This window comes from Rattus rattus, chromosome 1 (assembly GCF_011064425.1).
Source record: "Rattus rattus isolate New Zealand chromosome 1, Rrattus_CSIRO_v1, whole genome shotgun sequence".
Classification (NCBI taxonomy): domain Eukaryota; kingdom Metazoa; phylum Chordata; class Mammalia; order Rodentia; family Muridae; genus Rattus; species Rattus rattus.
In genome coordinates, this window is record NC_046154.1 from 178,144,256 (window position 1) to 178,160,700 (window position 16,445).

Consider the following 16,445-nt stretch of genomic DNA (forward strand, 5'->3'; position numbering starts at 1 on the left):
GGTCCTCTGTTATCTCTGGGGCATCCCGTGCTAGGTGTCACTATTATTAATCAGTGTTGATCAATTTTAAATGGCAAAGTTTTCCAAGAATAATTAACTAAGATATTTCAGTGTAACCTTAATGATTTTCTGAATTCTGATGTTTTCATGTGTCAAACTTTTATGTAATGGATTACAAGCTTGCTTTGCATCCAGAAGGACCACTTTTATTTGAAGCAAATGTAATTAATGAGAGTTCAGGTGGAAATTTTTATGTACATACACATGGTTGTACAATTCTGTCATGAACATCTAAAATATGAGAAGTATAATCAAGTAAATTCGTATTCGGAAAACATTTTGTCCTTGCAAACATACATCTTTTGTACAACTGAGTAATTTTTCTTCTGGGAAAATCTGACCACCAAGATCTCGTTGCTTCTCTGGTAAAGATAAACGGACACTCCTGCAGTTTTTAATACCTTAAGTTCTTTCCCCTGTGTTATAGCTTATTTCAACCATTCCAACCAGCCGCTTAAAGTTTCTTAAAGAAGCTGGCCATGGGACACAGAAGGAAGAGATCCCTGAGGAGGAATTGGCAGAGGATGTTGAAGAGATTGACCATGCCGAACGGGAGTTGCGGCGTGGCCAGATCTTGTGGTTTAGAGGCCTGAACAGAATCCAAACACAGGTATGGGTCTGGTAGAGAGGTAGGAGAGCTGATGGGGTAAGGACGTTCACCTGGGAGAGGCCCGCCTGTGATTTTAACTGCCTTGCCAGTCTTCCCGACCCACAAAGTGTATTCCTTTGAAAAAACACTACTGATGACTGAACTGAGTGAAGCTCTTAACTGAATATGAAAGAATGTCTCTTATAAGCCCTCAGCTTTTTTTTCCCTAGCCTTTATTTTCCCCTTTCATCTCAAAATGCTACATCTTGCCTATTTATCTGCTCTGTAAAAGTGCCTTTTCCTATACGTTTTAAATGTTGGTTGATGGAACGGTCCTTTCTCTTGTTCTCTCTCTCTTGCTGAGCAAGCTGTCACGATCTCTGATTCCTTGCAGATGGATGTAGTGAATGCTTTCCAGAGTGGAGGTTCCATTCAGGGGGCTCTAAGGCGACAACCCTCCATCGCCAGCCAGCACCATGATGTAACAAATGTTTCTACCCCTACACATGTAGTGTTTTCCTCTTCTACTGCTTCTACTCCTGTGGGGTGTGAGTGTGTGTTCCTAAGTGCATGAAATTAACATTTCCTACTCCACACACCTAACGTTTCTCATTCTCTCCTTACTGTTTAAACTCATTGTTCGGGCTTTTCATAAAGCTTTCTTTTTGTAAAGTGGACTGAGACCTCAAGTGTTGCCATTGTTGTTTCATTTCTTAGAGGGTTGGAGGAAAGGTGGGTCAGTTGCAACCAAAGATTACACACGAAATCGGGGAGCTTGTCTCTACGCTAACTCTCAGAGCTCATAGCGGGGAGTAAAATTACAGCTTAGTACTTATGAAATGACTATAAATGTTTGAGTATATGCCTTTCAGCATATTCATACTGCATGGTTCCCAGAAGCATGTGATCTGAAACTGAGCTAACAGAACCAGAAAATTACATGTACAACGCCAAAGAATGAACTTGGCATTTCAGCTCGTACATTGTCCTTTAAGAGAGTGAGTTAGCAGCATGAAGCGAGGCTCTCGCCTAGCTAGCCAGTTGCTTGCCTTCCTAACTTGAAACTCTGTCTGCCTTGATCCCGTGTGCCACTGAATAAGCCTTCGTCATTTTTACGCTCCCTATATTGGTCGATTTCTTGGGCTTTTCCCTTTTGTACAATCACTACAGTCAGCTTGGAAGTGCATCGTAGACAATACCCTGATGTTACAAAGTTGACGGTGTATTCGCTGCTGTTGGTCTGTTAGTTAAAATAGAAACGCACGATGAAGTAGAATGATGAAATGGCATAATAAAGTCAAAAGAAATATGTACAGGCTGCATTTGGTTGTGTGTGCAGAAATGCAGACTGTGTAGGTAGGACCTCTCCTGGATCAGAGTCTGCCTTTCCCCAAATATCCCCAGTCAATCAAGTGCACACCAGAGTCTGAGAGAGATCTTGGGCTTGATTATGTATGCTAACACTGCACCACATTCCATAGCAACCCCATGGGGTGGTGGGGCTTTACATCTGATTTCCTGGAGAAATCCCATTTGGCCACACCTCCCCCTCCTCAAGTAGGCAGGAGGGGAACTCATTCCATGCCGCCCTTTCTCACTCAGCTGTATTTACACTCTGTGTAAAGGGCCAAGTTATTTAGAATGATGGTTCTCAACCTCCCTAACACTGCAACCCTGGTGAACCCCATCATAAAATTACCTTTGTTGCTTCTGTACAACTGTAATTTTGCTACTGCTATGAATTATAACATAAATGTGTGATGTGCAGGATATCAGATATGGGATACAGATACACACACACACACACACACACACACACACACACACACACACACACACGCACACAAGCTTGTGACCACTGATTTAGACTAACACAGCTCACAGATGGGGTAGTAAGTCCCAAAAGACAAACATGAAGAAAGATGGTAATTTGAAGGGACACATGACCCAACCATATATTTTTTAAATATACATTCAATTGTCTATTTGAGTAAATGTCTTAATGGTCATTGCACTGTTAAGATAATTTTAGTGATTACTGTTTTCTTCCAGAATGTTCATATCAGGTAGAAGTAAATGGTGCCTTCATTCTTAAAATTATTGAAACAAAGGTGAACATTTCTGTTATAAAAATATTTACATTTTAACTAATGTAAATGCTCAGCTGAATTGATTTTATCCTCTTAAAAAACATTTTTTTGAGTGACACTGGTTTATTGATTCCGACTGTTGGTACCAGAGTGACATTTTTAGGCTTGTCTTTTAACCTAGTTTCCTGTATACAGCAGACACCCAAGGAGAAAGGTAAATTGTTAGGCTGTGTAAGTCCAAATGGTTGCTAGAAAGAAAACTCTGAAACTTGGTGTCTTTTCCTTGATTCTTTTTTTTTTTCAGAGTCCCAGAGGGTGGTGTTTTTGGAATCTGTTCTTTCGGAGAGAACTATAGTGATTAAGTTACAATCTTTTATACACCCGTCCCCCAACAAAAACCATTAACACTTTTGTAGAAAAATGGCATATACTCAAATACTTATAGCTGTTTAGTATTATAGATATATATTTGGGTTCGTCTTTATTTTCAATTCAGGAAGGAGTGGGGCAGATGTGAATTCATTGTGGCATCCGGCTTATATCTGCTTGGCTTGTTCATAGTTGGTGACACCCTAACTCCTGGCATGATACAGAGCTCCCTTTTGTGCTTGACATTGTTTAGCTTGAATTGTTTTGAGAAATATGTGCTTTTTGATTTAAAGATAAATTCAAGTAAGCTTGTGTATGGCCAAGTTCTCATTTCGTTTTCTGGTTTTTGTTTTCGTCTTTGTAGGGAAAAAAAAAAAAAAGCCTATAAAATGGCTGTTAAATATTTTTAGCCAGTAACAATGAGATTTCGTTAGTTTTTCTTTGAATGTATACCTCTTAATTAGAGTATGTGGTTTCGTTGTTCTGTAGTGTCCTACTAAAATATTCATTTTTTTACAGTGTATTGCAAGTTCCACTGCATTACATGCAAATACGATTCACTCATACCTAGCTGTTTGTGGATTCAAACTCATAAGTGAGCCGCTGCTGTGGTTAAGTTCCTGGTGTCCTGACATCCCCCTGTGTTTTGTGCTGTTTACAGATCCGAGTGGTGAATGCATTTCGTAGCTCTTTATATGAAGGGTTAGAGAAGCCAGAATCAAGAAGTTCAATCCACAACTTTATGACACACCCCGAGTTTAGGATAGAAGATTCAGAGCCGCACATCCCCCTTATCGATGACACTGACGCTGAAGATGACGCTCCTACTAAACGCAACTCCAGCCCTCCGCCCTCTCCTAACAAAAATAACAATGCCGTTGACAGCGGGATCCACCTTACAATAGAAATGAACAAGTCTGCTACCTCTTCGTCCCCAGGGAGCCCACTGCATAGTTTGGAAACATCACTCTGATTGTAAGCCGAACGGTAACACACTAGCCGCACTGTAAAGAAACAAATTGAAACTGAGTCTTTTCACACATTGTGACGGACAAGATGGCGTCTTGTCTCCGGACTTCAACAGAAGACACACTTGTACGAATGTAGATTTATTTTTTTAAAAAAAAAAAAAGCAAAAGCTTTCTGCCAGACCGAGGGTGCTTTTTTGGGGGTGTGGGAGAGACGAACTGACAGATAAACAACGGCGCGAGTGGCCTGTGGGTCGTCAGTGGTACCTAACCTTGTCCTGACCGTGTACTAGCAGAGCTGTGGTTTATCTCAGTACTTGATGGGAGAGAGGGAGGAGTGACGCTGGGTGAGACAGAGAGCCCTGGATCATTGAGTGAATACTTTAATTTCTGCTGTTGGCTGTTAATAACTTGGATTATTTATGTTTATAAATGATACAGATCTGTTTACAAGGTTTGTAGATACTTTTTTTGTTCTTCATAGATGGGAGGCTTCCTTATCACTAATGCAGAGAAAAATTAGTCATTCAAATACTGCTGTATTTTCAGGAAAAAAAAGGGGGGGGTGTTTCTATTGAAACTGTACTAAATTTTTGCCTACAATTTATCTTGTTAAATATGTAGATAAATTGCTAATACTAATAGCCAAATAGATAACACTAATGCTTTGTTTAAAAAAGAAAAAAGAAACAAGACAAAAAAAAAAAACATAAAAAAAAAAAAACCATGAGCAGTGGTGTTCTAAAGAAGTCATGGCATCTGTCCTAATTAGTTTCTTAAATACATTTACTACTTAATGGTTTTGAAAGAACTGTTTAATTTTTAAATTTTTTGAAAACTTGCTAATAACCTTTTGTTCAGAATTTAGTAGACTGTTTATTGCGGGACATCCAATACACAATGAAAGATGCTTGAAATGCCTTTGTTATTTCAGGCCAATCAAATTAAACTATCAAACTACAAGAGAACCTTTAGTCTTTTTTTTTTGTTTTTTGTTTTTTGTTTTTTGTTTTTGTCTTAACTACGTTAGTTCAGCGATGTCTCGGTGAACTGTGAGTGACTGTATTGATTTTTTTTTTCCTAATAACTCCTTAGAGACCTTTGCAAAGCGTAGGAGGGCTGTCAGCATTTGGAAAAAGGTTAATAGGTAGAGGTGTACATGCTTTCCTTCCATTTTTTGGAACTTGTTTGTAAACATAAATAAATACGCCCTTTTATTAAATAAATACACGGTAATGGTTCTTCAGACAGCTCAGCTGCTTGGTTCTGTCTATGTGCCGCCTTGGCCCGTCTCCTCTAACCACAACTAGAATAAATTTCAAGCTGGTAACGGCCCCCAGGAAGGGCCTTTTGTATTCTTTCGTGGTCACCCCGTAGAGTCAGGCCGAGACGGCACAGTTTTGCCAGCTAGCCTACCCGCCAGAGAACCTAGTTTAATCCAGTCTCACCGTTTTATACAAAGTGACGACCACCATTGTCCCTGATGCATTTGTTTTTACTGAGTGGCCCAGTAAGAGATTAGATAATAAGGATGACACAGGGAAATCTGAGGAAGCTCCTGCACGTGATCTGTGTAGATGTAACAACCAGCTGTACTCCGAAATGCCCGTCTCTGAGACAGTTGAACTCCGGGCTCTCTGCTTCTTTTCTGTCTACCTTCTTCCTTTGTTTGCCTCTTGTCTTGACCCTTTGGAGAGTGGTATTGTTTCAGGGCGCAGATCTCGCCAGATAAACAATCCTCAGGCTGACACAAAGTTTACGAGGACTACTATATCCAAAAAAACAAAAAACAAACAAAAACAAAAAAAAAACGCTGACTTAGCAAAGAAACATCTAGTTTGATGGTGCTTGATAATTCCTTTTTCTGGCGGGCGGGAGGACTTTCTCTCTCCATCAGTTACCTGCAGTAACGCTCTGCAAGTCTTAGAAACACATCGGCTCTGTCACATTGATCACTGTACAGTTTTACTCACCGGGTATTTGTAGTTATTCCTACTGTAAAAAGAGGTAGCATGATATGCTGGGAAGCGTCTTTAGACCAGGGACCCAGGCTGGGCTCCTCGTCTTGAATTTGCCATTAATGTGCTGCATGACCTTGGGGAAACGACTCCTCCTGAAGGAGGGTGGGCGACTAGACCCCTCTCAAGGAACCCTTTCAACTCTACAAATCCACCCTATCCACTGAAGAAGCCTGTGAGGCATAGGGAATAGAGAAAAGGGAAACGTTCTCAGCTTTCTTCTTTCTTTTTTTTTTTTTTTTACTTTGGTTATGCTTAAATATGAATGTAATTACCAGGAGATTTAGACGTGCATGTGCTTTGGATGGTTTGTGTCAGCTCTTCCGGTCTTTGGGGATTTTTTTTGTTGGGGGGTTTTTTTGTTTTTGTTTTTCAACTCAAGGCAATGGCTTTCTACTCCACCTCTAAATCCATAAAACGGGTCTTAGGACATCCGTGAAGTAACAGCAAGACACGCTCCGTGTGCGTCTCTCTCTTTGAGACACTGTAATTTCTACCAGGAATTTCCAGAGCATTATGTAAGTAGAAAAAAAAAATTAAAAGCAAGCTGTTAACAGATCTTGGATCCCATTAATAGAGTGTGTATAGCTAAATCAACATCTGTAATTCACGTTTTCCTCTTTTATCCTTTAACCGAAATCAAGAAGGAAAAAAAAAAAAAACAAAAAAAAAAAAACCACAAAGACTTGTTTAATTTTGCATCCCAAATGTTTTTAATCTTTGTATATTTTTTAAAATCCCCTTCTTCCTCATCATTGCCTTTCCATGGTTGTAAATATATGTCGCACTCTGAAGATGAGTTACTTCTTGTCATCTTACAAATATGTGATATGGTAACTTTCATAACAGATTATCAGTTTTGAACCGAGAAATGGTGATTTGTTTATAAGAGAAAAAAAAAAAAAGCAACAACCTGGCTTCATTTCTGTGAAATTGCTCTTTGAAGATTTTCATTTCCACGTGTAAGCCAACCGAGATACTACCGCGATGGTGTTGATTTCTTTTGATGATGCTTACCACCTATTTTAGCCGTCGAGCCTTCTATTCTTTGTCTATTTGTAAAGTTTATTTGTCTTAACTCATTTAATAAATATACTGTTTATCTGTTTCTGAATGGGGACTGAACTTTTTGACACTTGGGATGATTTGAACATCGTATTTTGACATTCCTTTTTTTTTCCTACTCGAGATTTTTTTTTTTAATCTACATAATGCGGATCCTATCATATACTTGGAATGTGACGACAGATACGGTGACTGGGTGCTCTCCTGTTCTTACCTGGTTTCCCCTCTAGAAGGGAAGTGTACCCCGACCCCTGGCCCCACATCGTCAGTTCGGCAGCCCAGGGAGTTCAGTGTTTTTTCGTTTAGAACTTGTTTTTCACGTGATTAAGAATGCTTTACTGAACGATCCAAACTTCTTTTTTTTTTTTTTTTTTTTCTTTTCTTTTTTTCGGAGCTTGGGCCAGAACCCAGGGCCTTCCTCTTGCTAGGCAAACGCTCTACCACTGAGCCAAATCCCCAACCCCAGGATCCAAACTTCTTAGTGGCGATCGATCGTCTTAACTCTGTGATGGAAAAACAATAGCAGGGAAACTTACAGTTAGGTGGTTTTCATAGTAAATGATGACCATAACGTCACAGAAAAAAAAAAAAAAAATGCTGGCCTAGCAAGGTAATTCTGGGTACCGTATTTTGATAGCATGAATTATTAAATGGTCAACTTAATACAACAGGGAGGGCATTTTTCACCTTGTCAAACCTTGGGAACTTATATGTGTATTATAAGAACTGAGTTTTTAATTATGTTCTATTTGTAAAGCCAAACTAAAGAAGAAAAGGCGGTTTCTTTAGCCTTGGTTTCTTGGCATCTTCCTTCCTGTCCTTTAGAGAACTTGGTTTCTCGTCCCTGTTCAGTCTCTAACCTGGGCTGCTCTAGAACCGTGCCTTAGGTCCACAGCATCCTCCTTGTTCAATTCTTCTGACACATGTATGAGTAACTGTTGCTATGCTGCTCTCTTAGCTATGTGTCAATAAGAAAATTACCTTCCAAATAACTACTTGTCAACAGATTGGTAGCTTTTCCCCCGGAAACCCTTAATCCTATATACGGTTTGCAGTGAGAATGACTTCATGGGTTTTTTTTTTTTTTTTCCGGAGCTGGGGACCAAACCCAGGGCCTTGCACTTGCTAGGCAAGCACTCTACCACTGAGCTAAATCCCCAACCCCATGATTTCATAATTTAAAGAGTACAAAACAAGCCTATAGTCAGATAGTCCAAGCAGGCGGGCTGACTCCATTCTCTCTGAGTTCCACTCTCTATTGAGCAGTACAATCATGGCTCCAGAATTGGGGTTTAAAGTTAATGTGTGTGCTTATATGGTGCTGGTTCCTGGCACAGTTTCCTTAAATAGCACTGCCATATGAAAAACACTGTGCACATCTGGATTTGGGTTCAACTCAGGACTAAGCTTCTCTTAATTTAAATCAAAGGTTAAAGGTCATACAGTTTTTTTCCCCCATGTTAGCAGTGGGGTTTTGGCCCCGTAAACTAGTAATTTACAAAGTATTTCCAGTATGCCAAGCATTTTATATGGATTGTGTAAATAATAACCCTGTGAACTCTCCCATTGTACTTATGGGAAAACTGAGGCTTAGAAAGCTTACCTCTCTCACTTTGGAACAAACGGTAGGAGTCGGCTTCACCCTCAAGACCGCTTTGAAGAGCCCCAGCTGGTGGCACCTGAGTGTCAAAAACTCCAGTGCACAAGCCTCGTGTTGCCTCTGCCACGGCTCTGTTCTGATAACATGCTTCCAAGATTTCCTTCTGAACAACAGCTCAGAGACCGAGCACGGCAGAGAATCACTGCTTCAGATGTAAAGGAGCCCAAGCCTTCCTCACAGCCCCAACTCAAGTCAGAGGAAGATAGGACAGTGACGCTCACCACAGACTTCAGGTGGAACTTCTGAGATGGGTGGTTTTGAAGTTTCCTAGATAGCATCGACAGGTCAGCACTTTAATTAATCACGTGGGGTGAAAATGTATCGCATCAATGCAATGGGTTTTCCTGTCTCTACAAAGAAGGAGAACTAGAACTACAGAATGTACTACGTGCACAGGGCAAACTCTTTTGCTCTGTTTCATGTACTCTTGAAATTTTCATAGCTGTCTGAGATCCCATCCACCCAACCCCGCAATCCCCCTGAATTTAGTGAGTTATTTTGTGTCTTGACAGTATTTTCCTTGATGGAAATTCTTAGTTCTTTAATAGTTAGCCCCTGTGGCAGGCACTGTCGGACATTAGATTTCAGTGAGTCAAGTTTAAACTAGATTGCAACCTTTTCTGATGGCCGCAGTCCTTGTACCATCTGCGGCCATGCAGTTGGCATGTGTACCATCCTTTTGGTTTTGTAAAACTGAGATGCTCCTAGCCAACTTCTATGGTCATTATGGTATCTTCATGAGATAAACTACACTAAAAGTCTTTTTCAATAAGATGGCTTTGGAAATCACCAGTCTTTAGTCTGGGGCATGTCTTAATGAATAACTAGAGGTTAAGGACAGGGATGGAAAGTGGTCGCTAAGACCTGGAGTATGTGGCATTCAAAATTCAAGGATTCAAGTTAGGATCCTTTTCATCATAAGCCTGCTCTGAGGTGAATCCTGAGAGTCAAAGGGTCTTTCACGTTTTGTTTTTCTGCTGTAGAACTGAGGGAAGTACTTCTCCACTTCTGAAGTGTGCAGTAGAGGCAAGGACCATCAAACAGTACAGCCACTCCCAATTCTAAGGAACTGGATCCTGCCCCATCATCATCTTAGATCATTGCCTGGGAATTAGTCCCTGTCTTCCTGCTAAATTAGCTGCTAACTGCTTTGATGGTTTTCGTTGTTCAAATCTCCTGTTCCTCTGATTCATTCAACAAATACTTGGTACCTGTGAGGAGGATTTCCTGCCTCTCTGACGGGAAGCAGAATCAAACAGGATCAGATTGGGAGGTGCAGGGCAGGGGGTTGGCGGAGGGAGTGATGCTACATTTACATAGTGTAGTCACAGACACCCACACGGGTGAGTAACTGGACTGGGGGAACCACCTGCTGTGGTATCAGGAAGTACCTTTCACACAGGCTCTAGTAGGTTGCTCTTTGTCAAGTTACAGGGCCAAAAAGGAGTGCTCAGTGTAGCTGGAGTGGGATAGACCAGAGGGAAAGTGTTCTAAAAGCTCAGATAGAGCCAGGCAATGATGGTGCAAACCTTTAATCCAGCACTCGAGGGGCCGAAACCGGCAGATCTCTGTGAGTTCCAGGCCAGCTAGGGCTATGGAGTAAAATCCTGCCTCAAATAAACGAAATTGCTTGGATAGGTAGTAGGCAACCCCTGAACTTGAACCCTGGTGGAGGGTTTAGCTAATAAACCAGTTAGGTGGAGAATAACTTAGCAGATCTGCTCTATTCCACTTGGGTCTTCTCTGCTTCTCTGTTGTCCTCTTGTAAAGGTCTACGTAAGCCCATTTTCCTGATTTGTGTTCGTTTACACTTGCCCTGCCCATCCAGTTGGCACCAGGCTGTTAGCATTTTTAAGCATCTTCCCTTCTTTCCCGTTTGCTTTCATCCTGTGTGGATGTTTCCCTGTGGAGAGCAAGTAACCATTCTGTTTGCCGTTTTTCATTATGGAAACAAAAGATGGCCATTCTCAACTTTCCAGTCTAACGTCATCGGGTGTCCTCCAACCCACCCTTCAGCTTCTCGAAAAACCCTTTGCACCTCTGGTCGGCTTTATCTGTGTATGGCAGGGCACGGCCGTCATCTCTCACCTTTGCCTACTAACTTTGTTGGCTTCTTCTTTGCCATGTGTCTGAGTTGGCTCCCTCACCCTATTCGATCATTGACCTGAAGGCCTGGGAGGCTTTGCCACCTCGATGAACCTCAACTCCTCTCAACGTCATGCCTCTTCCCCACCTTACAGAGCACACGTAGTCTTGATAGCAATGGAAGTGCACTCGTCTCCTTGTTCCCTGACTGACACTCAAGCCAACCTTTCATTCTTTAGTCTTTTTATAACCCTCAGGTCCATGCCTCATCGGGTGTATTCCAGGTCTTGATGTGTCCCGTAAAGCCAGAAGCCAAGCCCTAGTTTGCCTGACCCGGATCCATCTGAGCGACTCTGTCTAGCATTTTGCTGTCGGCCTCTGGACTTCACGTTTCAACAGCAGACATCTGCTGCTCATTCGCACTGTGTTAGGCTTTAGTCCAAAGCAACATTTTATATCTGTCTATATTAAACCATATTAAGGTTTGCTACTTTGCTGAAACTACTGCTTTCCCGGGGCTGGGAGTGGGGGTAGAGGCATAAGCAGCAAGGTCTGCAAACAAGCCTGATCTTTCAAAAACAAAACCTGTCTTCCAAGCTGATCTTAACACGATCAGCCATTAAAGACCACCTGGCTAGATAGTCCATTCTGTTACACGTCAGTAGCCATTAAATCCAATAGTAGATAACGATTTATTCAAATGTTCTCTCTCAACTGCTTTTTCTTTCACCTCTTTTAGTTTCGAGTCTTTTCTGTCAACATCCTCATTATCAATTATTATTGCCCTAAACTTCTCATATCTTGAGTCCAAATAAGGTAGTTTCTTGACTTTGTTGCCCCTACCCTACTAAATCCATGCCATATCAAAAAACAAAAAACAAAAAAACCCTCCCTTAGGAGATTTCTGGCATTCCCTCTTTTGAGAAATAGCTAAGTAGATGACCCCCATGGAGCTTTGAACAGTCCTTACCTCCAGGCTCTAGGCTTGTCCCTGGTGCCCTTTCTCTGCTGGGGGCAATGTGTTGTTCATATGTTCTTCCAGCACCCCCAAAGCGCCATGCCTTCCTGGGCCCTTTTGCACTTTGTACCTCTTCGTGGTGCCTCTGTTTCTCATACAAAGCAAGAGACAGACGGTCTCAAGTGAGGTTTTTGCAGTGTGGCGGCACTCACCGGGGGTCAGAGACAGGAGAAACGTGAGCACTTAACTAGTATGGTTCACATAACAAGGCCCTCTCTTAGGTGACTGGAAAGTGTCCCAGCAGTAGAGCACTTTGGTAACACCATGGGTTTGGTCCCCAGCATCACACAAGGTAGAAGCATCTATGGGGGAGACGGGGGTCATCTGGAAGAGGACAGTGAGGCTCTGCCTGTGAGAGGTAGGACTAGGCAAGTGCATGTGAGAAGAGCAATCACCCAGACATCCACAGACCTGGCTCTGGCTTCCACTATGCCTTGCTCTAACAATGCTCTCAGCCCCCAATTTTCGCAGCAGGAACATGGTCCAGGCCCTGCCCTTTGATGGTCCCTTGAAATCGGAGACTTGAGAACTCTTTAATGATTCTAAGACTGTACAATGGCAGTGCAAGTAGCTGTTCCTGCTTCCCTTGGTTTAATTGACATGAAAAAGTTGGAGCTGCAAAGAATTTACAGACTCTGACTGGATCATAAACTCCCAAGGAGATTGATCAGAGTTCTTCCTTCTGTTAGCACTTTGGTGGGTAGTCACCAACGGAAACTTTTCTTGAAAATGGTGAGCTTATATGTTGCACATCTGGGAAGTAGAGAGCCAATGAGTGTGCCAGTGACCCAGTCAGGTTTTACCATTTATCCTGTAACTGAGTAGCACCCGATGCTTTCATTTGTTGGGTGTTACCCAGGTTTTATGACCCAGGCATATGATGAGATGTGCCTCTATTCCCCAAGTCTTAAAATGCTGTTGTTAGTTCCACCTCCAATAGTCAACGCTGTGGCCAGGGTGCTGGTAACTTTTTAAAAGTTCCCACGTGATTCAAATATGCAACAAAAGTTTGAGAACTTGGAAACACTGAGAATGGTAGTCCCCAAATGCAGAAAGGAACATGGAAGAGAAATGGTAAACTCACTCCAGCCCAAGATGGATGCTTCGCGCCAGAAATGCGGTTTGCTCACTTAGGATGCCTTTTAAAGACTGAAAAGGTCTCTGGTGCTCTTTTGAAAGTGTACGGGTTATGGGTTATAAAACTTAGCTGTTTGTGGATAACAAGCACTTATAAACTAACCTATAGCTGTATTGGGTGGAGATAGGCCAATGGCATGTTTAAAATCTCTCAAATACAAAGATAACTTTAAATTTACTTCATTACATGGAAACAAAGGAGTTTTTAAAATTCAGGTTCTTACTTAAGCTGTAGTCAGGGCCGGAGAGATGGTGCCGCAGTTAAGAGTACAAGCCGTTCCTCGGGCGATTCAGGTGTCGATTTCCAGCACTTATATCAGGCGGCCCACAACCACCTGTAACACCAGATCTAAGGAGAAGCGATACCTCTGACCTTTCGGGCACACACAGGCACACATGCACGCACACACATAAACACACAAACGCACGTTTATTTAAAAAAAAAATGAACGCCAATAATGGCTGATGCTTTAGGATCAATCATCAACAAATGGGACCTCATAAAATTGAAAAGTTTCTATAAAGCAAAGGACACTGTCAATAGGACAGAACAGCAGTCCATAGACTGGGAAAGGGTATTTACCAACCCTACATCTGATAGAGGGCTAATATCCAGTATCTACAAAGAATTCAAGAAGGCAGGCTCCAGAGAACTAAATAACCCTATTAAAAAGTGGAGTTCTGAGCTAAATAGAATTCTCAACCGAGGACTCTTGAATGGCTGAGAAGCACTTAAATGTTCAACAGCCTTAGTCATCAGGGAAATGCAAATCAAAACAACCCTGAGATTCCACCTCACACCAGTCAGAATGGCTAAAATCAAAAACTCAGGTGACAGCAGATGCTGGCTAGGATGTGGAGAAAGAGGAATACTCTTCCATTGCTGGTGGGAATGCAAACTGGTACAACCACTCTGGAAATCAGTCTGGAGGTTCCTGAGAAAATTGGAAATAGTTCTACCTGAAGACCCAGCTATAACACTCCTGGGCATACACCCTATTAAAAGAGATGCTCCAACATATAACAAGGACACATGCTCCACTATGTTCATAGCAGCCTTATTTATAATAGCCAGAAACTCGAAAAAACCCAAATGGTCCTCAACAGAAGAATGGATACAGAAAATGTGGTACGCAATGGAGTACTATGCAGCAATTAAAAAACATTGACTTGGGGTTGGGGATTTAGCTCAGTGGTAGAGCGCTTGCCTAGCAGGCGCAAGGCCCTGTGTTCGGTCCCCAGCTCCAAAAAAAAAGAAAAAAAAAAACAAACAAACATTGACTTCATGAAATTTGCAGGCAAACAGATGAAACTAAAAAATATCCTGAGTGGGGTAACTCAGTCACAAAAGAACACACATGGTGTGTACTCATTAATAAGTGGATATTAGCTCAAAAGCTCACAATGCCCATGAACCAACCCACAGACCATATGGAGCATAGAAGTAAGGAAAACCAGGGTGTAGATGCTTCAGTCTTGCATTGAGTGGGAAGCGGGAAGATCATGGGAGGTGGAAGGAGAGGGGAACCTGGAAGGGAGAGAGGAAGTGGGAGGGGGGATATGGAGGCAGTATCAGGAACTGGAAGGGATTCGAGAGAGGTACAGAGGGTCAGAAAATCAAACAAAAACATGTAGCAGGGAGAATGAGGAACTGGGTATAGCTACTGGAGGGTCCCAGACACCAGGAAAACGTGAGACTCCCAGGACCCAACGGGGATGACTTTAGCCAAAATGCTCAGAAGGGGAGAGGATGGAACCTGTTGAGGCCACCTCCAGTAAATAGACACAGCCCTAGTAGAGGGATGGGGCCACCCACCCATCTCAAAGATGTTAACCCAGAAATGTTCCTATGCAAAGGAAGAACAGGGACAAAAAACAGAACAGAGACTGAAGGAAGGGCCAACCAGGGACTGCCCACCTGGGGATCCATCATGTCTGCAGACACCAAACCCAACACTGTTGCCATGGTCAAAAGGTGCTTGCCGACAGGGGCGTAGTGTGTTGGTTCTTTGGGAGGTCCAGCCAGCAACTGGTCAGTTACCAATGCAGATGTGGAAGCTTGGAGCCAACCATCAGACCGAACTCAGGGAACCTGGTGAGGGACCTGGGGGATTGCAACCCCATTGGAAGAACAACATAGGCTGGCCTGACCACCTAGTTCCCCCAGAGTCTAGACCATCAACCAAGGAGTGTACCTGGAGGGGGCCATGGCTCCAGATACATATGTAGCAGAGGATGGCCTTGCCTGAAAGCAATGGGAGGGGAGGCCCTCAGTCCTGGGGAGGTTTGATGCCCCAGTGTAGGGGGAGGCTGGAGCAGTGGGGTGGGACAGTGTGGGTGGGTGGAGGAGCACCCTCATACAGGCAAAGGGGAAGGGGAGGGCAGATGTAGGATGGAGGCTTAATGCAGGGCTAACCAGAAAGTGGGATATCACTTGAGATGTAAAAAAAAAGGAATAATTAATAAAAAAATAATAAAATTAAAAAATAAAAAAGTAATAATTTTTATTTAAAATAAAGACGCAGTCTGAAGCAATCTAAACTTCTAAACTTGACTTCTACAATGTTTCCTATAACTAAAAGCAAGCGGCATTTATCCCTTGATAGATACATTTGAAAGTCCATTCTTTTTCTTTTTTTTTTTTTTTTCTTTTTTTTTTTCAGAGCTGGGGACCGAACCCAGGGCCTTGCACTTGCTAAAAGCGCGCTCTACCACTAGCCAACTCCCAACCCTTTGAAAGTTCATTCTTGTTAGTGAACACTAAGTGTGATCAAAATATAAAGACTAAGTATATACTAAGTATATACTTAGTTGAAACAAGAGTTTAAGTAAAACTTTTTTTTCCTTTCCAAGAAAAAAAATTGATTGAATTTTTCTTTCTTCCTTGAAAGGCAATTTCTAGGTCATTTTAATTTAAAAGGTTTGGCTCCCCTGTCCATTCAGCGAACAGCTGAAACGCCCTACAGCGCCCTGCACCGAGGGTTTGTTTCTTCCTCATTCCCAGAATGCACTGCAGGTTCTTACCATGCTGCCCTCTGGATACCTCAGTGAGTGAGTCTCACCAGGCTACCCGTTTGTAAGAACTGAGAATGAACGCTGTTTGAACACTCATTGCAGCCTGTGAGGCCTCTTCAGTTTGGGCAGCATCACTGTGCTAAAATGACAATCCCATCCTCCAGCTAGTCAGCCAACTTTTCAGATTCATAAAGGCAGCTTTACGTCCCCCCAGACCTGATCGCTAGCCTCACTTTCTCATCCCCACACTCACAGATCCAGTACCAAGACCTGTTCCTCACAGTGGAGTACCATCTGTCCTGGTTTGCCAAGGTGGTTCTGGTCCATAAGCCTGTGGTTACTAATGCACCCTCCCCGCCAAACCATTCTTG

General features: G+C 42.5%; 1 protein-coding gene across 4 annotated transcripts in view; it reads left to right on the forward strand.

Moving 5' to 3' along the window:
* The window catches only part of Atp2b1 (ATPase plasma membrane Ca2+ transporting 1), a 111,354-nt gene extending 104,146 nt beyond the window's left edge, over nt 1–7,208 (forward strand). For 2 of the 4 annotated variants that reach the window (XM_032911728.1, XM_032911737.1), the window contains exons 20-22: nt 488–670; nt 1,044–1,130; nt 3,770–7,208. In XM_032911728.1, coding sequence (XP_032767619.1) covers nt 488–670; nt 1,044–1,130; nt 3,770–4,081 — 582 coding nt within the window. In that variant the 3' untranslated portion in view covers nt 4,082–7,208. Of the gene's footprint in view, nt 1–487; nt 671–1,043; nt 1,198–3,769 lie in introns of all 4 variants that reach the window. The other 2 variants (XM_032911752.1, XM_032911745.1) reach the window with 2 other exon arrangements.
* The last annotated feature ends 9,237 nt before the right edge of the window (nt 7,209–16,445 follow it).